This window comes from Daphnia pulex, chromosome 7 (genome assembly GCF_021134715.1).
Source record: "Daphnia pulex isolate KAP4 chromosome 7, ASM2113471v1".
NCBI lineage: Eukaryota > Metazoa > Arthropoda > Branchiopoda > Diplostraca > Daphniidae > Daphnia > Daphnia pulex.
In genome coordinates this window covers 854,138-876,774 of record NC_060023.1, presented here as the reverse complement: position 1 = coordinate 876,774, position 22,637 = coordinate 854,138, and the positions used below count along the sequence as shown (strand labels likewise).

Sequence of the window (22,637 nt, the reverse complement as noted above, 5' to 3'; positions counted from 1 at the left end):
CAGATTCCATTCCAGATTCCATTCCATTCCAGATTCCATTCCATTCCAGATTCCATTCCAGATTCCGTTCCAGATTCCGTTCCAGATTCCGTTCCAGATTCCATTCCAATCCAGATTCCATTCCAGATTCCATTCCATTCCAGATTCCATTCCATTCCAGATTCCATTCCATTCCATTCCATTCCATTCCATTCCATTCCAGATTCCATTCCAGATTCCATTCCATTCCAGATTCCATTCCAGATTCCATTCCAGATTCCATTCCATTCCAGATTCCATTCCAGATTCCATTCCAGATTCCATTCCAATCCAGATTCCATTCCAGATTCCATTCCATTCCAGATTCCATTCCATTCCAGATTCCATTCCAATCCAGATTCCATTCCAGATTCCATTCCATTCCATTCCATTCCAGATTCCATTCCAGATTCCATTCCATTCCAGATTCCATTCCATTCCAGATTCCATTCCAATCCAGATTCCATTCCAGATTCCATTCCATTCCAGATTCCATTCCAATCCAGATTCCATTCCAATCCAGATTCCATTCCAGATTCCATTCCATTCCAGATTCCATTCCATTCCATTCCATTCCAGATTCCATTCCAGATTCCATTCCATTCCATTCCAGATTCCATTCCATTCCAGATTCCATTCCATTCCAGATTCCATTCCATTCCAAATTCCATTCCATTCCAGATCCCATTCCATTCCAGATTCCATTCCAGATTCCATTCCATTCCATTCCAGTTTCCATTCCAGATTCCATTCCATTCCAGATTCCATTCCATTCCAGATTCCATTCCATTCCAGATTCCATTCCATTCCAGATTCCATTCCATTCCAGATTCCATTCCATTCCAGATTCCATTCCAGATTCCATTCCATTCCATTCCAGATTCCATTCCATTCCAGATTCCATTCCAGATTCCATTCCATTCCAGATTCCATTCCATCCCAGATTCCATTCCATTCCAGATTCCATTCCATTCCAGATTCCATTCCATTCCATTCCATTCCAGATTCCATTCCATTCCATTCCAGATTCCATTCCATTCCAGATTCCATTCCATTCCAGATTCCATTCCATTCCAGATTCCATTCCATTCCAGATTCCATTCCATTCCAGATTCCATATTCCATTCCAGATTCCATTCCATTCCAGATTCCATATTCCATTCCAGATTCCATTCCATTCCAGATTCCATTCCATTCCAGATTCCATTCCAGATTCCATTCCATTCCAGATTCCATTCCATTCCAGATTCCATTCCAGATTCCATTCCAATCCAGATTCCATTCCATTCCAGATTCCATTCCAGATTCCATTCCAGATTCCATTCCATTCCAGATTCCATTCCATTCCAGATTCCATTCCATTCCAGATTCCATATTCCATTCCAGATTCCATTCCATTCCAGATTCCATTCCAGATTCCATTCCAATCCAGATTCCATTCCAGATTCCATTCCATTCCAGATTCCATTCCATTCCATTCCATTCCATTCCATTCCATTCCATTCCATTCCATTCCATTCCATTCCATTCCATTCCATTCCAGATTCCATTCCATTCCAGATTCCATTCCATTCCAGATTCCATTCCAGATTCCATTCCATTCCAGATTCCATTCCATTCCATTCCATTCCATTCAAGATTCCATTCCATTCCAGATTCCATTCCATTCCAGATTCCATTCCATTCCAGATTCCATTCCATTCCAGATTCCATTCCATTCCAGATTCCATTCCATTCCAGATTCCATTCCAGATTCCATTCCAATCCAGATTCCATTCCAGATTCCATTCCATTCCAGATTCCATTCCATTCCAGATTCCATTCCATTCCAGATTCCATTCCATTCCAGATTCCATTCCATTCCAGATTCCATTCCAGATTCCATTCCATTCCAGATTCCATTCCATTCCATTCCAGATTCCATTCCATTCCAGATTCCATTCCAGATTCCATTCCATTCCAGATTCCATTCCAGATTCCATTCCATTCCAGATTCCATTCCATTCCATTCCATTCAAGATTCCATTCCATTCCAGATTCCATTCCATTCCAGATTCCATTCCATTCCAGATTCCATTCCATTCCAGATTCCATTCCATTCCAGATTCCATTCCAGATTCCATTCCAATCCAGATTCCATTCCAGATTCCATTCCATTCCAGATTCCATTCCATTCCAGATTCCATTCCATTCCAGATTCCATTCCAGATTCCATTCCATTCCATTCCAGATTCCATTCCATTCCAGATTCCATTCCATTCCAAATTCCATTCCATTCCAGATTCCATTCCATTCCAGATTCCATTCCAGATTCCATTCCATTCCAGTTTCCATTCCAGATTCCATTCCATTCCAGATTCCATTCCATTCCAGATTCCATTCCAGATTCCATTCCATTCCAGATTCCATTCCAGATTCCATTCCATTCCATTCCAGATTCCATTCCATTCCAGATTCCATTCCAGATTCCGTTCCAGATTCCGTTCCAGATTCCGTTCCAGATTCCGTTCCAGATTCCATTCCAATCCAGATTCCATTCCAGATTCCATTCCATTCCAGATTCCATTCCATTCCAGATTCCATTCCATTCCATTCCATTCCATTCCATTCCATTCCAGATTCCATTCCAGATTCCATTCCATTCCAGATTCCATTCCAGATTCCATTCCATTCCAGATTCCATTCCATTCCAGATTCCATTCCATTCCAGATTCCATTCCATTCCAGATTCCATTCCATTCCAGATTCCATTCCATTCCAGATTCCATTCCAGATTCCATTCCAGATTCCATTCCAATCCAGATTCCATTCCAGATTCCATTCCATTCCAGATTCCATTCCATTCCAGATTCCATTCCAATCCAGATTCCATTCCAGATTCCATTCCATTCCATTCCAGATTCCATTCCAGATTCCATTCCATTCCAGATTCCATTCCATTCCAGATTCCATTCCAATCCAGATTCCATTCCAGATTCCATTCCATTCCAGATTCCATTCCATTCCAGATTCCATTCCAATCCAGATTCCATTCCAAATTCCATTCCATTCCAGATTCCATTCCATTCCATTCCAGATTCCATTCCAGATTCCATTCCATTCCAGATTCCATTCCATTCCAGATTCCATTCCAGATTCCATTCCATTCCAGATTCCATTCCATTCCAGATTCCATTCCATTCCAGATTCCATTCCATTCCAGATTCCATTCCAGATTCCATTCCATTCCAGATTCCATTCCATTCCAGATTCCATTCCATTCCAGATTCCATTCCATTGCAGATTCCATTCCATTCCTGATTCCATTCCAGATTCCATTCCAGTCCAGGTTCCAGTCCAGATTCCAGTCCAGTCTAGATTCCAGTCCAGTCCAGTCCAGATTCCAGTCCAGTCCAGATTCCAGTCCAGTCCAGATTCCAGTCCAGTCCAGATTCCAGTCCAGTCCAGTCCAGATTCCAGTCCAGTCCAGTCCAGTCCAGTCCAGTCCAGTCCATTCCAGATTCCATTCCATTCCAAATTCCATTCCATTCCAGATTCCATTCCATTCCAGATTCCATTCCAGATTCCATTCCATTCCAGTTTCCATTCCAGATTCCATTCCATTCCAGATTCCATTTCATTCCAGATTCCATTCCATTCCAGATTCCATTCCAGATTCCATTCCATTCCAGATTCCATTCCATTCCAGATTCCATTCCAGATTCCATTCCATTCCATTCCAGATTCCATTCCATTCCAGATTCCATTCCATTCCAGATTCCATTCCAGATTCCATTCCATTCCAGATTCCATTCCATTCCAGATTCCATTCCATTCCAGATTCCATTCCATTCCAGATTCCATTCCATTCCAGATTCCATTCCATTCCATTCCAGATTCCATTCCATTCCAGATTCCATTCCAGATTCCATTCCATTCCAGATTCCATTCCATTCCAGATTCCATTCCATTCCAGATTCCATTCCATTGCAGATTCCATTCCATTCCTGATTCCATTCCAGATTCCATTCCAGTCCAGGTTCCAGTCCAGATTCCAGTCCAGTCTAGATTCCAGTCCAGTCCAGTCCAGATTCCAGTCCAGTCCAGATTCCAGTCCAGTCCAGATTCCAGTCCAGTCCAGTCCAGATTCCAGTCCAGTCCAGTCCAGTCCAGTCCAGTCCAGTCCAGTCCAGTCCAGTCCAGTCCAGTCCAGTCCAGTCCAGTCCAGTCCAGTCCAGTCCAGATTCCAGTCCAGTCCAGTCCAGTCCAGTCCAGTCCATTCCAGTCCAGTCCAGATTGGTAAGATTGAATTAAAAAATATGACGAAATATTACATAGGATTCTGCACCTGTTGTTAAGCATTGGGTTGGAAACAGATATTAGGGGTTTTTTATTTTTAATTCATAATATTGCACTTATCCTGTGATTATGTATATGGGCCAAAATCGCTCCCGGCCTCCCTTCCTTAAAAAAAAAGATTAATTCAAAATCAAAATAGATATTAAATATAGTCGAGTCTTAGTTAGTCCAAACGATGGCCTAGCATGCGTTATCATTTCTTATTTTTGTGCATTATTTTACTTACGATAGTTACGAACGCTCTGTGACGACCCAGCATTGAGTGTTGTATTTCAAATTGAATGTCCAAAATCCAAATTATTCATTTTCCGTGACAAAACAGAGCTATACTGTATACTGGTATCGCCACTTATGTGGCGAGCGCGAGCCCTTCCATTTCTTTTTTTTCTCTGGGAGTGAAGCCTGCTTGCCTGCCCTGCTCCTTAGCTATAAGCGCCGCGGCGGGTGTGTGGAGAAGTGGGGAAGGTGGGGAATAGGAATGGAGGGAAAAGTGGAGGAGTGGCAAGGAGCGAGATCGATATCTTAGCTTTGATTTTGACTATCGATTCGTAAACTTGGCTTCAGCCCCAGAGAAAATTTCCGAGAGGAGGAGTTAACATGGCAGTGGCGCTACTGTCAGTATTCTATAGCTATGACAAAAGCTCAAAATGTACTTAATTAATCCTAATGCCTGCTGTTTCTGGTAGTGCCCGGAATTTTTTTTTACTTGTAGCCTTGTAGGATTAGTTAATTTTGTTTCAAATGGCAGAGATAGACTGCTTTTCGCTTCACGGCTGTGAAATCGGCTTACGTTTACCCTGAAACCGGGATAGGGAAGCCAACACAGCCGTGAAGCGACCAGGAGTCTATAGCTCTGAAATGGTAGAAAAAAAACTTTTGAAATTTGAAAAAGCCCACCTTGAAATCATAATTGGAGTTGAATGGCAATGTGGCGATGATGTCACTATCTCAGTAATCTCACGGATATTCTTTTTCGTCTGCTAGTTTTTGTTGGCGCCGCCATCACCCATCGGCCATCCGGTTGTCCACCCTTTTGGCTTAGTCTCGATCTCTACATGAGTTGTCACGTGTCTGCTCGCTTGTACGATTTTCTTTAAAAAAAAAAAAATACTCGACCACATCAATGTCGAGTATGTAATTATTTCGTGTTATTCTTTTTTTTCGTGTATGTGAATCCTGTGCATACAGTAGCAGTTTCATCAGTTCTGAATATCAAGACGAGCCAGTAGATCAGAGGAGAGAATTGCCAATAAGATAAGATTGATTTCCTCTTTGATTTAATTTTCCCCACTATTTCATGTGTAAAGGAAGTTGTCATTGTACCAGGGAAACTTGTAACTAGAAGTTGTTCAAATTCTGGATTCAATTGTGTGACTTGTGTGTTGTGTCACACCTTCCAGTGTGACTCTAATTAGACACTTATACTGAAGTAATACTATCTAGGCATGTTTAATAACTTGAGACTATGTAAGACTTGTTACTGCACGTAATTTGTTTGGATCTTTACAAGTTACATCCAGATACTGGAAGACGGGGGATTGCCACTGGGACCACCAACTTGCTCTGTAATCTGGGCCCACCTTTTCCACTAAAACAACTCATCATTACCCAGCAAACAAGAACGAAAGTAAAGCTCATTGTGACAGATATTGAAATTTAATGAATCCTATCGTTAGCATTTCTTTCGCAGTATAGAGAAATTACGCGTAAAACGCAATGGGTCTCGGGTTCCTAGAGTCGCCAGAAATTGGTAGGTATTACGTAAGAAAGCAATTTTATTAAAAGTTATTTGAAATTAACTAGAGGAAACAAGTGCATTATCGAAATGGTGATATAATTTGTTTGCAATTGATTGGGTGTTATCAGTCCCCAACAGGCCACGACCAATGGGATTTGTTTCACGTGTCACTGTTTCTGTTTGTCATAGTGAGAGAGCACTTCTTTTAAAGCTTATCTTCCCTATGTATGCGCATAACAACAAATCAAGATTATGATGCACTGATATTTTTTTGTTCTCATTGTGTCAGGTACCCAACAATCGCCAAGATGTCTCACTTCGACGATGAGAAATTTAAGCAGCTACAGCTGAAAGTCAAGTTTAACGTCATTCCGAAAACTAGGCTGAAAAAATTCGGCAAACTTTTTGATGGTTACCCTACTGGGCTGGTTAAGAGCGAACCGGGTGGATTCGTCATGCCACCCACGTACGGAGAAAATGCTGAAAAGATTTACCGGATGAAGCCGAGAACTGACGACGTTTGGTTGCTCACGTTCCCTAAATGCGGTAAGTTCAAACACAATTTATTTGACGGTATTCGATTACTGCAAACCGCCATTGTTTTAACAGGGACCACTTGGACGTCTGAGTTGCTATGGTTACTTAAAAATGATTGCAATTTTGAAACAGCCGCCAAAATTCAACTTCATAGCCGGGCTCCTTTCTTAGAGTATACGTTTATTGTTTATTTACTTTTAAGTTTTAATTTTAATTTGATTTGATTGTCACAGAATGCCTTACTTGAGTGCGGTGTCTGGGCCAATGAAAAATTTCCTCATGACGGTGGACAAGGTGGAAAAGCTTCCGTCTCCGAGAGTCATACGACCTCATTTGCCGTTTTATTTGCTGCCTCCTGAGCTTCTCGACACAACCAAGGTATGACGTAATCTCGCTTATAACCTGTAGACTCCATACGTCATTAATCAGTAATTGACTGCAGGTAGTTTACGTGGCTCGCAATCCCAAAGACGTAATCGTTTCATACTACTTCCATCACAAATTGATTAAAGTGCACGGTTATACCGGAACTTTGGACGAATTTGCGGAATTCTTCATCAACGATGAAGGTAAACCAAACAATATCCTCCCTTCCACATTTCAAATAACTGACGAATATTTGTAAAATTTGAATAACAGTTGTGTACGCTCCTTTTTTCCCACACATTTTGGACGCCTGGTCTAAACGTCACCATCCAAACATGCATTTCATGTTCTACGAGGACATGAAAAAGGTAATACTAGTTAATTCCCTCACCCCAAATTACGCTAAAAATATGGATCCTAATGCTTCCTAACAACAGGATTTGCGTGGAGAAATCGAGAAAGTTGCCACCTTCCTCGGAAAATCGTACAGTGACGAGCAGTTGGGAAAACTGACCGAACATTTGAAGTTTGAAAATTTCCAGAAAAATGAATCCGTCAACAGCGAATCGGGCAAAAAATTTGGCGCCATGAATGAAGACGGGAGATTTATTCGCAATGGTAGATTTTCAGATTTATTTTTCCTTTTAAAGTTGTAAAGCCATTATTTATATTTGCAACTGACAGGTAAAACGGGAGACTGGAAAAATCATTTCAGCCCAGAATTAAACAGCCGAATCGACGAGTGGATCGAAAAGAACTTGGCCGGTACTGATTTGAAGTTTGTGACGGAACTGGAGCATCAAGATTAAAATAAGTAAAACACTAACCACTCAACTTCTCACCTATCTAAGTAGGTTTTTTTTTATGTGGTTTCATTAGAAATATGACATTTTATTTTCACAATTCATATTATTGGAATAAATTGTCTTTTACCTAGAATCTTTGAGATTGGTTAATGGTTATGACATCTGATCTGTCACACTCCTATCTCTCAAAATATGGATGATCATGATGAGTGTGTAGAAAATCTTATCAAAAAAAGCCAATCCCCATAGTCATTCAAATGAGATGTTTGCTTTTCTTATCCATACAAAAATGAAATCAGGACAGAAAGGAAATTAAAACGTCAGTGCTACTTTACTTGCCAAAGACTTAAGACGTGTTCACAAATATGTCTCGCTTTGACCAAGAGAATTTCAAGAAGCTTGAGCTTAACGTCAAGTTTAACGTTATTCCCAAGACAAGATTGAAGAAATTTAATCAGCATTTTAAAGGATACACTACGGGACTGGTTCAAAGTGAGCCGGGAAAGTTTGTCTTTACGCCATTGTACGCAAAACACGCAGACAGACTTTACAGGATGCAGCCGAGAACTGATGACGTCTGGCTGCTCACGTTCCCTAAATGCGGTAAACCTAGACATTCTTTACATAGATTAAGCAATAATTGACTAATTGGCGATTCAAATTTATTATCAGGTACAACTTGGACTTCTGAACTGTTATGGCTTGTCATGAACAATTGCGACACAGAGAAAGCCACTTCGACTCCTTTGATTGCTCGTGCTCCTTTTATAGAGTATGCCAAGCCCATGAATTATGTAATTTTTGTAATTATAACGACATGAATTATTTTTTTTTTAAATTTCAGTGTGCCATTTATCACTTCAGAGACTGAATTATCAGAGCGAAATAATCAAATGTTGAATTCTTTCGATAAGATGCCGTCACCGCGGATATTCAAAAGTCATATGCCATTCTATTTGCTTCATCCCAAATTACTCGATACCTCGAAAGTAATTTGAAATTTTCACTACTTAACCTGAGTACTTTATTTCATGTTTTGTTCTGAGTTGTGCGTACATAGGTGGTTTACGTCGCCCGAAACCCCAAAGATGCCATGGTCTCGTTTTATCACCACCACAAGTTGCTAAAATTTCACGACTACCAAGGAACCTTGGAAGAATTCGCCCAGTATTTCATGGATGACGAAAGTATTGTAGTTGGAGCGAGATAAACTTTTCATTCGATTTTATTAATTTCTCTTCGTTGGGGAATAATTTAGTTGTGTATGCACCGTTTTTCCCGCATATGCTCGACGCCTGGTCCAAGCGCAATCACCCGAATTTGCATTTCATGTTCTTCGAAGACATGAAAAAGGTAATCAAAGAACTTTATAAACTGTTGAAAGAACTATCGATTTATCTTTTTGCTTTTATTGATTCCACAAGGATTTACGAGGCGAGATCGTCAAAGTGGCCGCGTTCCTCAATCAATCGCCAACTGATGAGCAACTGGACAAGATAACGGAGCATTTGCGGTTCGACAATTTCGAGAAGAACGAATCAGTCAATAACGAGGCCGGCAAGAAACAGGGCTGGATGAATCCTGACGGCAAGTTCATCCGCAAAGGTAAAATAATTTGGAGCAATTCTCGCTCACACGAAATTCTATTTAAGAAACTAATTTCAACTCGCTCAGGTAAAACGGGTGACTGGAAAAATCACTTCAGTCCAGAATTGAACAGCCGAATCGACGAGTGGATCGAAAAGAACTTGGCCGGTACTGATTTGAAGTTTGTGACGGAATTGGATCATCAAGATTAAAATAAGTAAAATACTAACCAATCAACTTGCTAACCCATCTTAGTAGATATACCGAGCCCTGTGTGACTGAGGGAAATGTTTTATTTGGTTTCATTAGAAATGGGACATATTTTATTTTCACAATTCCGATTATTGGAATACATTATCGTTAACTTGTGATCTTTGAGATTGGCTAACTGTTTATGACATCTGATCTGTCTCACTCCTATCTGTTTAAATATGGAGGACAATGATGTGTGTCTAGAAAATCTTATCAGAAATAGCCAATCCCCATAGTCATCCAAATGAGATGTTTGCTTATCTTATCCATACAAAAATGAAATCAGGACAGAAAGGAAATTAAAACGTCAGTGCTACTTTACTTGCCAAAGACTTCAGACGTGATCGTAAAAATGTCTCGTTTTGACGAAGAGAATTTCAAGAAGCTTGAGCTTAACGTCAAGTTTAACGTTATTCCCAAGACAAGATTGAAGAAATTCAATCAGCATTTTAAAGGATACACTACAGGACTGGTTCGAAGTGAGCCGGGAAAGTTTGTCTTTACGCCATTGTACGCAAAACACGCAGACAGACTTTACCGGATGCAGCCGAGAACTGATGACGTTTGGCTACTTACGTTCCCCAAATGTGGTAAGCATAGACACCCTTTACGTAATCGACTGCATAATATGGTTAGATTAAGTAATAACTGTCTTATCTTCTATTCAAAATTGTTATCAGGTACAACTTGGACTTCTGAACTGTTATGGCTTGTCATGAACAATTGCGACACGGAGAAAGCCACTTCAACCCCTTTGTTTCTTCGTGCTCCTTTTATAGAGTATGCCAAGCCCATGAACTAATTTGAACTATGTAATTTTTATAATTATAACGACATAATTTTTTTTTTCATTTCAGAGTGCCATTTCTTACCTCAGAGACTGAACTATCACCTGAAAGAAATAAAATGCTGAATTCTGCCGACAAGATGTCGTCACCGCGGATTTTCAAAAGTCATATGCCATTCTATTTACTTCATCCCAAATTACTCGATACCTCGAAAGTAAGTTGAACTTTTCGCTACTTCACTTGTGATTACTTAATCCAATGTTTAATACTGTTTTGTGCGTACATATATAGGTGGTTTACGTCGCCCGAAACCCCAAAGATGCCATCGTCTCATTTTATCACCATCACAAGTTGATTAAATTTCACGATTATCAAGGAACCTTGGAAGAATTCGCCCAGTATTTCATGGATGACGAAAGTATGTATAGTTCGAACGAGATGAACGTTTTATTCGATTAAATTAATTATTCTTCGTTGGGGGGGATTTAGTTTTGTATTCGCCGTTTTTCCCGCATATGCTCGACGCCTGGTCCAAGCGCAATCACCCGAATATGCATTTCATGTTCTTCGAAGACATGAAAAAGGTAATCAAAGAACTTTATAAACTGTTGAAAGAACAATCGGTTTATCTTTTTGTCTTTTATTGATTCCATTAGGATTTACGAGGCGAGATCGTCAAAGTGGCCACGTTCCTCAATCAATCGCCGACTGATGAGCAACTGGACAAGATAACGGAGCATTTGAGGTTTGACAATTTCGAAAAGAACGAATCAGTCAACAACGAGGCCGGCAAGAAACAGGGCTGGATGAATCCTGACGGCAAGTTTATCCGCAAAGGTAAAATTATTTGAAGCAATCCTTGCTCACGTGAAACTCATTTTAGAAAACCAAATTGAACTCCTCAGGTAAAACAGGAGATTGGAAAAATCACTTCAGTCCGGAGTTAAACAGCCGAATTGACGAGTGGATCGAGAAAAACTTGGCCGGTTCCGATTTGAAGTTTGTTACAGAACTGGAGCATCAAGATTAAGATAAGCACAAATTGACTCAGGTTGGTAAGCCATTCCAGGTTTGACACTTGCTGTGCTGTGCATCACGCAATTAGGATGTGGCATTTGATTGTTATAGGTGTAGTATAGCATACTTACTTTTACAATTTCGATTATTAGAATAAATCTGCCCATACTCTTGTGATCGATTGAGCTGGCTAACTGTTTTTTCAATGATTTTAAACAATGGATGCACTGATTTCGTTTTATGTGTCACACACTGACACTCCTTATCAGTTCAAGAATGACTATGTAGAAAATCTAATCAAGTAGAACAAAATCGCATAGTCATTTCAACCCCATAATGAGTTATCTTATCCACCTAAAAAATAAACCATCGTGAAAGGGAGACGAGTGATACATATTCTGCCAGACACGCAAGACGCAATCAAAAATATGTCTCAGTTGGACGAAGAGAAATCCAATGGGCTCCAGCTAAACGTCAAGTTCAATGTGATTCCCAAGACAAGGTCAAAGGAATTCACTGATCTTTTTAATGGGTACACTACGGGACTGGTTCGAAGTGAACCGGGAAATTTCGTCATGACCCCGTTGTACGGAAAACACGCAGAAAGACTTTACCGGATGGAGCCGAGAGCTGACGACATCTGGCTACTTACGTTCCCCAAATGCGGTATAAATCTAGTTTTGATCATAATTAGTTCAAACGTTTTTAAAACTGATGGATCTGCGATTTAAATTTGGAATCAGGTACAACTTGGACTTCTGAACTGTTGTGGCTACTGATGAACAACTGCGACACGGAGAAAGCCAAAGAAACTCCTCTATTTGTTCGTGCTCCTTTTACAGAGTATACAAGGCAAATCATTTTTTACAGCATTATCTAATGTTATTATCTCAGGAAACCATTTCTCTCTTCGGATGCCGAGTTGTCACCACAAAATAGTGAATTGCTTGACTCTTTTAATACGAGGCCTTCCCCGCGGATCTTCAAAAGTCATTTGCCTTTTTATTTGCTTCATCCCAAGTTACTTGATACTTCTAAAGTAAGTTTGACTTTTCGTCTATTTGACTAAACCGGAAATAAATGTGCTATGCATAGGTGGTTTACGTCGCCCGAAACCCCAAAGATGCCATCGTCTCGTTTTATCACCATCATAAATTGATGAAACTTTACGACTACCAAGGAAACTTGGAAGAATTCGCCCAGTATTTCATGGATGACGAAAGTATGCAGCGGTAAATGAAATACTTGGTCGTTACTCTATTAAATGTATTTTTCTTTGCGGGTAAAATTCGGGTGCAGTTTTGTTTTCGCCATTCTTCCCTAATGTTCTTGACGCCTGGTCCAAGCGCCATCACCCGAATTTACACTTCGTGTTCTTCGAAGATATGAAAAAGGTAGTAATTCAAAACATTATTGCTGTATCTATCGGAATATTTGTCTTTAATTTTGTTGTTGTCCCACTAGGACTTACGAGGCGAGATTGTCAAAGTAGCCGCTTTTCTCAATCAGTCGCCGACTGATGAGCAACTGGACAACATAACGGAACATTTGAGATTTGACAATTTTCAAAAGAACGAATCAGTCAACAACGAATTAGGCAAAAAACTTGGCTGGATGAAACCAGATGGCAAGTTTATTCGTAAAGGTAAAAACATCATTTTTACAAATCATTAATTCAAAATGAAATTGAATTTTAAAAAATTAAATAACTGATATTATTTAGGTAAAACGGGTGACTGGAAAAATCACTTCAGTCCGGAATTGAACAGCCGAATCGACGAGTGGATTGAAAAGAATTTGGCCGGCTCCGACTTGAAATTCGTGACTGAACTGGAGCACCAAGATTAAACAATTTCATGGAGCAGCTAAAGTTTTCGTTTAATTACAATTGTTAAACAATTAGAGAGAAACAATTGAGCAAAATACTACCCATGTCTTTTCGATAATATTTGAAAGTTACGGCAATAAATTGTTATGAGCATTTGTAAAATTCAGTTCAAAAGATTCAAATTGAATGGTGTTTTTAACTGGCCCATTGTTTTCCTTATTATTTCGTTGTCCAAAAATTTTGTCATTGCTAAATAAAATTGTCTACGAAATCTACAAAGAATTTAAAATCACAAGTTAGTTGCTTTTAACCTGTAAGTTGAGTTTCCAGTAATAAGGGAACTTGCGATTAGTTGTAAAGGTTTAAACAAAATTGAAATCAGCGCTTTATTTAAATCGTGTATAGGGTTCATAGCTTGTCCGTCAGGTGGCTTCGTCAAGAATGATAACAGCTGATTCAGCCGTGACATTAGCCTTGATTTGCCGCCATGACACAGCTTAATTCTTGAATGGCGGCAGTTTATAATGAACCTTTGTCTTTTCTTGTCTCTCTCTCCTTTATTGGATGAATGAACTCACAGTTGGTATTTCATTAAAAATAATGTGTTGTACTTGCCTACGTATCATGGGTTGTGCTGATGACTGTAGCTTACCTTAATGTGTAATATCACTTACAACATTAAATGGGCTAGTTAAAGCTGGTAAAAGTAGTGAAAAAACAAAGAATTAGAAGATCGACAGATCCTGTGAGGCAGAAGAAGACTATGGAAGGTTAAATTTGACTTTATTTTGAAAACAGGAGGGCTGGAAGAAAAATCTACATGTGTGTTAATCCAATAACACCTAACCTGGTAGCAAAGTTGGTAAGTTATTTACAAGTCAAGAAATAGCTACTTCTCGTTACAAATAAGCTCTTCATCATCTGGAAGTTGGATTCACCTTTGTCATGCCTGGAAATACGTAAGAACTTTGCGTACTTTTACCTGTTACTATATTTGTATTCACACATTTTATTTTTTTCAGCTGGTGGATACCCTGAAATTCTACTGTGACTCCTGCCAAAGAAGTTTGGTATTGCCCCTTACTTGGGCTAATCAACATTGTGTAATGAAAGTTTGATGAGTGACCCAAAAACAGTCATTCTCAGAAGACTTGTATACTGGTAAAATTTGCTATCTTATGTGGAAAAAGCTCCTTTTGTCAATTTGAACATTAGCCCTATCTATTTATGGATTTTGACTGGTTGATACATTTGGTTGGAACATTTACTAGGTATTGAATTCGACATGACTAACCGCATCGGAGGAGATCGCTGATTGAATGTGATGAACGAGAGGATATGACAGACTGATGGTTGTAACTTTATTTTACCTAAAGAAAGCATACCTGGAAGAAAGCTCCGGAAAGCTCAACCGTTTCTGAATCTAACAGCACAAAACTCAAGCCTCCCCACATTTTACGCGTTCCAACTTTGTATGGCAATCTTCAGTTACACCGAATTCGTAAATAACCTACAGATAAAGGTAGGCCTATTCCGTTTTATTGATTAATTAACTGTTGATTAACGTACCGCTTGCCCTTATGCCATTAGGTATGAATACCTCAGCGAATAACAAAAGAACCGTGAATCTGCTCAGTATGACATCACTATGGCACTCAATAACGAGAAAAGACATGAAACCATTATTATAGTTATCATTTACCTTACCCGATCCTTGTGCAGTTCAAGCTTCGGTCGATCCATACGCATTTCGCACCATTCTTTAGGAACATTCTTTATGAAAGTGAGCATATGAAAATAAATTTATTGAAGCAAAGTAGACTGAAGAGAAACCAAGTCCTAAGTAAAAAATTTTTTTTTTTTTTTTCAAATTTTTATTATCGCTAGCCTGAAGATTAAAAGGGAAGCCATGGAATTGTTAAAACTTTGGCGAATCAAATAAACCCAAATCGGAACCAGCACCCAGCAGAAAAACCATCTTCGTCTAGTAGAGAATAGTACGTATAATTTAAGCTATTGCTGCACAATTTATGTATTTATTTTAAAATTTTTTATTAAATAACACAGAAGTACACGAATGCGGGGTTAGATATCCATACGTACACTTACAGAGAAGAGGCGAGAAGATGAGAAACATGCGAAGAGGATGTTCCAGCTGCGTTCTGATGGTTGAAGAGGAGTCTACGTTGATGTGACCTGGCAAACGAAATAAAGTAAGACATTACTTAAATATTGTGTAGTATTTTTCAGCTTTGAATATATTCCGGTTCATGAGTTAATGTGCAATGCAGTTGGCAAGCAGTGGGACTCTCCAAATTCCCATTGCAGTTTATTATTTGTAGCTTTCTGTTGGGAAGAAGCACGGTAGTCAAATATTTCTTTTTTTAATGTCTAGACGTGGGGTAATCAACGATAGATTTTATTTAATTCCCAAGTTACATTGGGTCATAACCTCCTTTTTTTCTCTCTTCTCTCGAAGAAGATTTATAATTTTCTTCAGCTACAACACAGAGACTTCGAAGTACTATTTTGTTCTGTTTGTAGCATGTACCAACCGTAAGTTCCAAAATTATGGTATCCCCCGTAATAGCTAGCATCGTATGTAGATTTCGTACTCGGCCCTGATACCTGTCGGCTGAGAGTATTGATCACACGTCAATCCTTTCGGGCAACAGACCGGGAGACGGGAGGAGTCTTACAATATTTTCGTTTTTAACCAAAATCTTTTCGAGGATCCTGAGACTAACCAGGAAACCTAGTATGACTAATTTGCACCTTCAAACAGGATACATGAATGTTACACACATATCTGTATTTTACTATTCCTAGATAATGGCCAATCTTCGTTTTTAACCAATATCTTTTAGAGGGTCCTGAGTCTAACCAGGAAACCTACTATGACTAATAGCTTCTGCCTAACTCTATATAGAGAGTCTACCGTTAACCACATACTTTTTCTCTTTAAAAGGCCTTAGTGCTACTCTACACTAAAGCTCCGAAGCGTCATCAATAGCGTGGTCTATGGTGCAATGCTATCGCTGGAGTAAGGCGTTTACCTTCAATTCGGGTATGTTAGAGAATTCTATCATGTTATTTTCAATCTTTAGTTACTACTATTGTAATTATCAACTTGTGTGAATAGGTAGCGTCAAGATTGGCCTACCCTGATGGCGTTTTAACCAAAATCTTTTAAATGGTCCAGAGTCTAACCAGGAAACCTACTATGATTAATAGCTTCTGCCAAACTCTATATAGAGAGTCTACCGTTAACCACATACTTTTTCTCTTTAAAAGGCCTTAGTGCTACTACACTAAAGCTCCGAAGTACTACACCACTTAGGGTCCTTTAAAGAACGAAGTGCCGTTCTTTATTTACAGAGCGCTTCATGTCCCAAAGGTAGCGCTGAAACTCCCAATGGCCTGCATCACTACCAAAAGGACTCATCAGCATATTCCCAGTTTCCCTTCCCACCCTTAAACTAGATTTATATTTACAACCACAAGACTAATTTCAATAGGATCCTTCTATATCGATATATCCTTCTGGATATTCTTCAAGACCTACATTTTTTAAAAACAAAGTCGATATGGCGATGTTTACAATTTTTGCGCTCTTTTTAAGTGAGTAACTCACTTTTTTACTTGATCAGTGTTACCATATGTAAATTTTCGTTTTCTTCTGTATCGAGGTACTGCATTCCTCGTAATACTCATTAATTTTTAGGATACCTTCCTACCATGGATTACTCATTTGTTCTGTCTTAATATGGACCAAAACCTAGGCATGTACTATTTTTTTAGCTTTAGTAAAATCTTAGTCGTTTTCAGAATTTTTTTAATGTGCCGGTGCGACATTCCCTAGTAAAATTCTATTACATCACGGCAGTAATTGATCAAATGGCACAGAAAGTTTTGGTTCCATTTGATCAACTACAGGACGAAATGTAAAGGAACGGGGTCCAGCCTACAGTCCATAGCTGGCCAAGAGAAAAGTTCTGTGTTACTCTCTCGACCAACTATGAAGAGTAGACTGACGATGGAACGTTGGATGGCCAGCCTTTTAAATGAGACACGAAGGCCATTAACTTGTGAAAAAAGACTATCTCAAGGTTTTTTAAACTGTGATTCAAGGTTAATGTAGGGATAATGGTGATATCAAGGTAAACCAAACTTAAGGAGATAACAAAATCCAGGGGGACAGCAGTGCTGTTAAGGTTTTATCAATCTACTGTTTTTTCAAACTATGGATTTCCTATTTGCAACATTGAAGATTAAATAAGACAGGTTTGAGGTTAATTTATGGTGATGGTTGATTAGCCCATACTTTTTCTTGGTATTCCAAATTATTTTCTTTTTTCATAAAATATCTCATCGGTTCTTTAAGTTGCTCACTTGAATCTACCACGTAACCACGACCACGAGTTTAAGATTTGTAAAGGTTTTCTAAAATCAATTGAAATCAGCGCCAATTGAATTCGTGTAAACCGTTGATAGCTTCTCCGCTAGGTGTCTCCGTTGATGAGTGCTAACAGCTGATTGATTCAGTTCAGGCCTGAGCTGAATAACTTTTTTGTCTTGAAATCAGCTTGAATGTTTTTTCTCTGGTTTTGATTTTTTGAATTTCGTTAGTTTATTTCATGTGATCTTGTCATGACATGAGAAGACATGAGAATCGCTTATGTATTTGGGATTATATGTATAATATGTAAAAGCATCTTATCCTGTTTCCATCACATCACACTGAGAAATGAGATACATCTCAGTACATTCCACATGTGGATTGACTTGATGAAAAAGTAATGTGTATAGGTGAGTGGGAAGAAAAACTTATTGAATGCATTCTGTTGTTTTGAGAATGCGTTTTACAAGTCAAGTAAAATGTATCAGGGCACATCATTGGTAAATCTGCATTTTTTGGGGGGTTCTCGAATTGCACATTCAGAATGCATCACAATGTGTTTTAGTACTGATATCGTTGTTGTGATATGTTCTGAAAATATTCCCTTTATTTAGAAATAGTATCTAGCCCTAACTGTTAAATTCTAGTGTTCAGCAATAAAGTTTTCATTTTATTTTTCTAATAGGTTCATCCAAAGGGACTGTTCTAACGAGAGAAGGAAGTTTCTAAAGGGGACTACTTAGTGTGGTTTACACTAATATTGGTGTAAAAATGTAAGCCACATGCTTTTGCTACTAATTTGCAATGCAGTTAGTTAGTTTGTGATGTTTTTGTTTCTTGTTAATTAGGTTAAGCCTTAAGGATTAATTTCAAGGCTTTCTTACTTCTATGCTAGTAGTTTCCTGTCAATGTTAGTTTGAAATGTATTTGAAAATATTTTGAAAAAGATGTGTTGAACAAAAGTAAGGAAATTAGTAGTATCAATACAGTTTCTGTAGGAGCTTTGACATAACGAGGAACTTGGCGTTAAGTTAGAAAAGCTTGATGTTCAACGAGTAATCAAATGATTTCATTCTGTATCCATTGCAGGCAGTCTCATCGTGTGTCCTCAAGAGACACATCCGTATTTTTCCCGGAGAAATATCAGGTGTTTAAATCCAGTAATCCACCATGCTGTCTTGAGAATTCTGACCGAGAAAGGAGTGCAACCAGACAGTAAATCCGACATATCAAAATAAGGTGTGAAATTCTGGTAAAGTTGAACTTGAAAATAAGTGTGTATAATATTATTATTTGCCTTTATCTTGGGCATTTTATTTGTTAAGAGAGTGCAACCTGTAAGATTTATTTACTGGTATAAAACTGTAGAAGGCATCTATTTTCTTTTGGGGTACTTCTGATTCAGTACCAGGCTAGAATTATGAGCGCGTCAATTGACTTATTTACTAATTGCATTGGCTCGATGGCAAATTCACTTTAATCCAGGTAATGGGCAGACCCATCAAAGTAATCTGGAAACGTTTACAGCGGCCACTCATCTAACAATACCTTTTTCATTTTCCTTTAAGTTTTGATTAGTGAAAAGCTTTATGGATAGCGATCGTTGATAACGAAATTTTCTACCGTGTTTTTTGTGTTATAGCAGTTTCATTGTCTGATTTATTTTTTAGATTGGACCTACGCCAATGGAACAAGGTTATCTGCTGAGGATCCATCGACAAGAAAAGGGAGGAAATTCCGTCGCCAGTGCCGTGCCAATCAGCCAGAGCACAGTCTGTGGCAAGAGGTACTCAGTCGTTTGTGATTTTTAACATTGAATGTTTATTAGAACAATTCGTATTAGTGGGCTCAGCAGAATTGAGGCTTGTGCTGACGAGCGTGATTCTATTTGTTTTAACCATTAAATAGAAAAACGAATTTGATCTATGCAATCATTTACCTAAAATTAATTGCTATGATTGGGCAACGTTTTTGAATATTTTTTTCCGTTTTGTAAAAGTATAGCATCGTCAAACTTTAAATAATATAAGAGAACACGGAATTCTATGGTTATTTGGGGTTTATGGAACTAATCAGTAATCAATCACGGAATATCAAATTGGACAGAATCTTTCGGTTTACATTGCAGGAAACCGCTATAGAAATTATCTATAGAAAGATCCATGTTAAATTATATTCTTATGCAGCCAGTTCATTGGATAAAACTCATCTGTTGTATCAAAAAGAATGTTGGTTTGTAACCCCGGCTTTTTCTGAACAGATTCCAGTTAGGTAGATATCTTCGAATGGAATCATTGGAGTCGTTTGAATGGCGGCCAATAGCGGAAGGATCTAAGTCCCGTGCATCAAATAAGCAGGTCCATCCACGTAATTGGGATACGTTTTCCATGGCCGCTCATCCAATGATATTTTATGCGACCCACCTAAGTAAGTTTTTTTAATCAATAATTTTGTAAATTCCATTTCGTTTCAAAATCTAAAAGTTGTAGCGTAACCCACTACGTAGTAGTTGTTGAGGTCCTACTTCGTTGTGGACACTATAGTTGTTTATATACTGGTTTTCCGATTCGGTTACTCTGACCTAAAATAGTCATTTTGTCGAATGTGCACGTTAACGTACATGTCGTCATCCACTTTTAGCACAAAATCAATTTTAGGGCAGTTAGAGTTTATCTAGTTGAATAGTCCTGCCATTTTCAATGGTAAATTTCTGTAAAAATCCAACATTTCCATCGGAATGATATCTCGGTGGGTTTTGCTTTCTTCTTGAATTTTTCTTTGGGTTAAAAAACTTCTAGACTGTCTCAAAATGAAACTAAATTGGATATTGCATCGTTGGAATTTCCGAACTACGTCGGTATGATTTTTCTAAGTTTTTTCGAATTTCCATTCGTTTTACGAAATTGTCAGTTGCCAAAATCACAGCAATGAAAACGCTTCTTACTCTCTGATCGATGTCCCTGCCATCGTTTGATGGCTATGGGGTATTTAAAAGACGTGACGTCGTTGATAACCAGTCCGAGTTTTTGCATTCAGTGTTTTACGTTTGATAACAACCGTCCTAGACGAGCCGTTTCGTAAAGGGCACATATTTCCACTCCGGGGTAAGAAGTGTTGATTAGATGAGGAGCTACGTAGCTGGAAATAATTCGTCTCTCTTCATTGACACAGCAATTAACTTTTTTTTAAAGTGACTCAGCAACAGCTGCGATTTGTCGATTGCCAAAAGCGTCTGGAATATAGGTATTCTTATCAAAGGGATTTTCATTAAGTTGCCTTAAATGAAATAAGTAGTAAGTAAGGTATGAGTAGATTCAGCAAGTAATCAGGATACGTATTCCGCTGCCATACCTTTGTTCTCTCTCATCTGCTCGCAATGTTCGCGTCTTTTGGAGGTTGCATGAATGTTTTTATGGTAGTGCAAATGTCAGATAGTTAGTGCAGGGCAGATACGTATTCCAACTCCAAATTATTCAATTCCAACGTATGAAAGCGGCCGGTATTAATTGATGGGGCTGGGGAAAAGCGATCAGAAGATTCGTGCCATTTTCTGTAGTGGCCCTTTTTTGTCAAGCAGATGGGTTTATTCATACTTCGCAAATTGCATAATTCTGCAATAGAGATCGTGCTAAAAACGAGTCGTTATCTAACATCGTTTAAAGTGTCTTGGGTTCCATTTTTTCCACGCCATCTTTATGACGATCCAGTATAATAGGATCTAGATAGACCCTACTGGTAGGATGTTGGTAGAAAACCTGTAGATGGGAGCTATTGGGCAGTCATGTGTCTTAATCACGACAATCCCCTTCTGTTTCCTTGTTGTTCAGGCAAGGGAGATTTGAGAAAGGGAAAGTCTTACGTTGAAGTTGGAACCACTGACCGACATTTGAACGACATGCCGGGCGGCTATTCGCTTCTGTGGTTAGCAATTTGCTGAAACCTGTGCAGGGAAATATTTTCACTTGTAAGTTGTAACTTAGACACCTTGAATCTTGGGCACGGAAAAATTGTGAATTGAGTTAAGGTCATCAATAATCTTAATTACGTTATAAAAAAGAATATCTTTAACAGTTATTTTATTGTAGACTCGTCGTCATAGCCAGTACCAAAAGGTGCATGAATTTGCTTCAGGTTTATGCACAAATTTTCGAAAATCCTCGTAGTTCTTCGTAAGACAACAATTCTAGAAAGTTATTTGGCCAAAATCGGTTAACAATAAATATTCCCGATGCATTGATTTTTCGTTCAGCATCGACAATCTAATACTAACCAATGTTGATATCTAAATTTGCGGTTTTACCTTCACCTTCTTTTTACCTGCAGCTCCACCCTCATATTGCCATCGGTCGTCACTCTTTTTCGTATAAAATCGTGGAGGAATGAGTTGGAAAGTATCAGTTATCCAGCTGTTTCAAACAAGTCAACTACTGCTCCAACATGAAGGTAAATATCGTAACCACACAAAAAGTGCACATTTCACCAATTGAACATCCAGAAGAAAGTCTTTCTTGACAACGACTTCAGTTCAACTTTTTTGTTGAGACTCGAGAAGTGAATATTTCTATTGCTTAAAATAATTTTCTTTTTTTTTTCAATTCCAGTTCTTTATCGTCGTTGCCCTTATTGCGTTCGCTGCTGCCGATTCCTACAAGGCTGCTGAATACGAAGCCCCAAAATACAACACTCCCAAGTACGAGACTCCTAAATATGAGGCCCCCAAGTACGAGACTCCTAAATACGAGGCTCCTAAAAACGAGGCCCCCAAGTACGAAGCCCCCAAGTACGAAGCCCCCAAGTACGAGACTCCTAAATACGAGGCTCCTAAATACGAGTCCCCCAAGTACGAGGCTCCCAAGTACGAGACTCCTAAATACGAGGCTCCTAAATACGAGGCCCCCAAGTACAAGACTCCTAAATACGAAGCCCCCAAGTACGAGACTCCTAAATACGAGGCTCCTAAATA

At 38.8% G+C, this 22,637-nt stretch overlaps 3 protein-coding genes and 1 long non-coding RNA gene across 7 annotated transcripts; all 4 read left to right on the top strand.

Moving 5' to 3' along the window:
* Positions 1 to 5,437: 5,437 nt before the first annotated feature.
* On the top strand, positions 5,438 to 9,761 carry LOC124196973 (sulfotransferase 1B1-like). Of its 3 annotated transcripts, none has more exons than XM_046592223.1 (10): positions 5,438 to 5,983; positions 6,047 to 6,106; positions 6,223 to 6,319; positions 6,384 to 6,640; positions 8,476 to 8,575; positions 8,648 to 8,792; positions 8,864 to 8,990; positions 9,062 to 9,156; positions 9,228 to 9,408; positions 9,478 to 9,761. In XM_046592223.1, exons 2-10 carry the CDS (start codon positions 6,073 to 6,075, stop codon positions 9,600 to 9,602), a joined length of 1,161 nt encoding a protein of 386 aa, XP_046448179.1. In that variant the 5' UTR covers positions 5,438 to 5,983; positions 6,047 to 6,072; the 3' UTR covers positions 9,603 to 9,761. The 3 variants fall into 3 exon arrangements, with proteins under 3 accessions (XP_046448179.1, XP_046448178.1, XP_046448180.1); XM_046592222.1 differs by lacking the exons at positions 8,476 to 8,575; positions 8,648 to 8,792; positions 8,864 to 8,990; ... (1 more) ...; positions 9,228 to 9,408; positions 9,478 to 9,761 and adding exons at positions 6,704 to 6,803; positions 6,865 to 7,009; positions 7,074 to 7,200; ... (1 more) ...; positions 7,435 to 7,615; positions 7,682 to 8,137 and having other exon boundaries at positions 5,571 to 5,983; XM_046592224.1 differs by lacking the exons at positions 5,438 to 5,983; positions 6,047 to 6,106; positions 6,223 to 6,319; positions 6,384 to 6,640 and adding an exon at positions 7,838 to 8,406.
* Positions 9,762 to 9,850: 89 nt separating this feature from the next.
* Positions 9,851 to 11,624, top strand: LOC124196975 (sulfotransferase 1E1-like). The gene is made up of 7 exons (XM_046592227.1): positions 9,851 to 10,232; positions 10,323 to 10,422; positions 10,500 to 10,644; positions 10,722 to 10,848; positions 10,920 to 11,014; positions 11,087 to 11,267; positions 11,336 to 11,624. Exons 1-7 carry the CDS (start codon positions 9,995 to 9,997, stop codon positions 11,458 to 11,460), a joined length of 1,011 nt encoding a protein of 336 aa, XP_046448183.1. The 5' UTR covers positions 9,851 to 9,994; the 3' UTR covers positions 11,461 to 11,624.
* Positions 11,625 to 11,739: 115 nt separating this feature from the next.
* LOC124196974 (sulfotransferase 1E1-like) lies at positions 11,740 to 13,437 on the top strand. The gene is made up of 7 exons (XM_046592226.1): positions 11,740 to 12,113; positions 12,191 to 12,290; positions 12,342 to 12,486; positions 12,543 to 12,669; positions 12,747 to 12,841; positions 12,912 to 13,092; positions 13,171 to 13,437. The coding sequence occupies exons 1-7, from the start codon at positions 11,876 to 11,878 to the stop codon at positions 13,293 to 13,295; spliced, it is 1,011 nt and encodes a 336-aa protein (XP_046448182.1). The 5' UTR covers positions 11,740 to 11,875; the 3' UTR covers positions 13,296 to 13,437.
* A 358-nt stretch (positions 13,438 to 13,795) lies between these two features.
* On the top strand, positions 13,796 to 22,453 carry LOC124196971. 2 transcript variants are annotated; one of them, XR_006875904.1, is made up of 12 exons: positions 13,796 to 14,234; positions 14,298 to 14,436; positions 14,547 to 14,797; positions 14,866 to 15,058; positions 15,163 to 15,272; positions 15,343 to 15,488; positions 18,360 to 18,447; positions 18,764 to 18,926; positions 19,345 to 19,460; positions 19,935 to 20,101; positions 21,998 to 22,117; positions 22,276 to 22,453. It is a non-coding gene; the product is annotated as an uncharacterized LOC124196971 (long non-coding RNA). The 2 variants fall into 2 exon arrangements; XR_006875905.1 differs by lacking the exons at positions 13,796 to 14,234; positions 14,298 to 14,436; positions 14,547 to 14,797; ... (1 more) ...; positions 15,163 to 15,272; positions 15,343 to 15,488 and adding an exon at positions 17,944 to 18,084 and having other exon boundaries at positions 18,764 to 18,913.
* Positions 22,454 to 22,637: the final 184 nt, after the last annotated feature.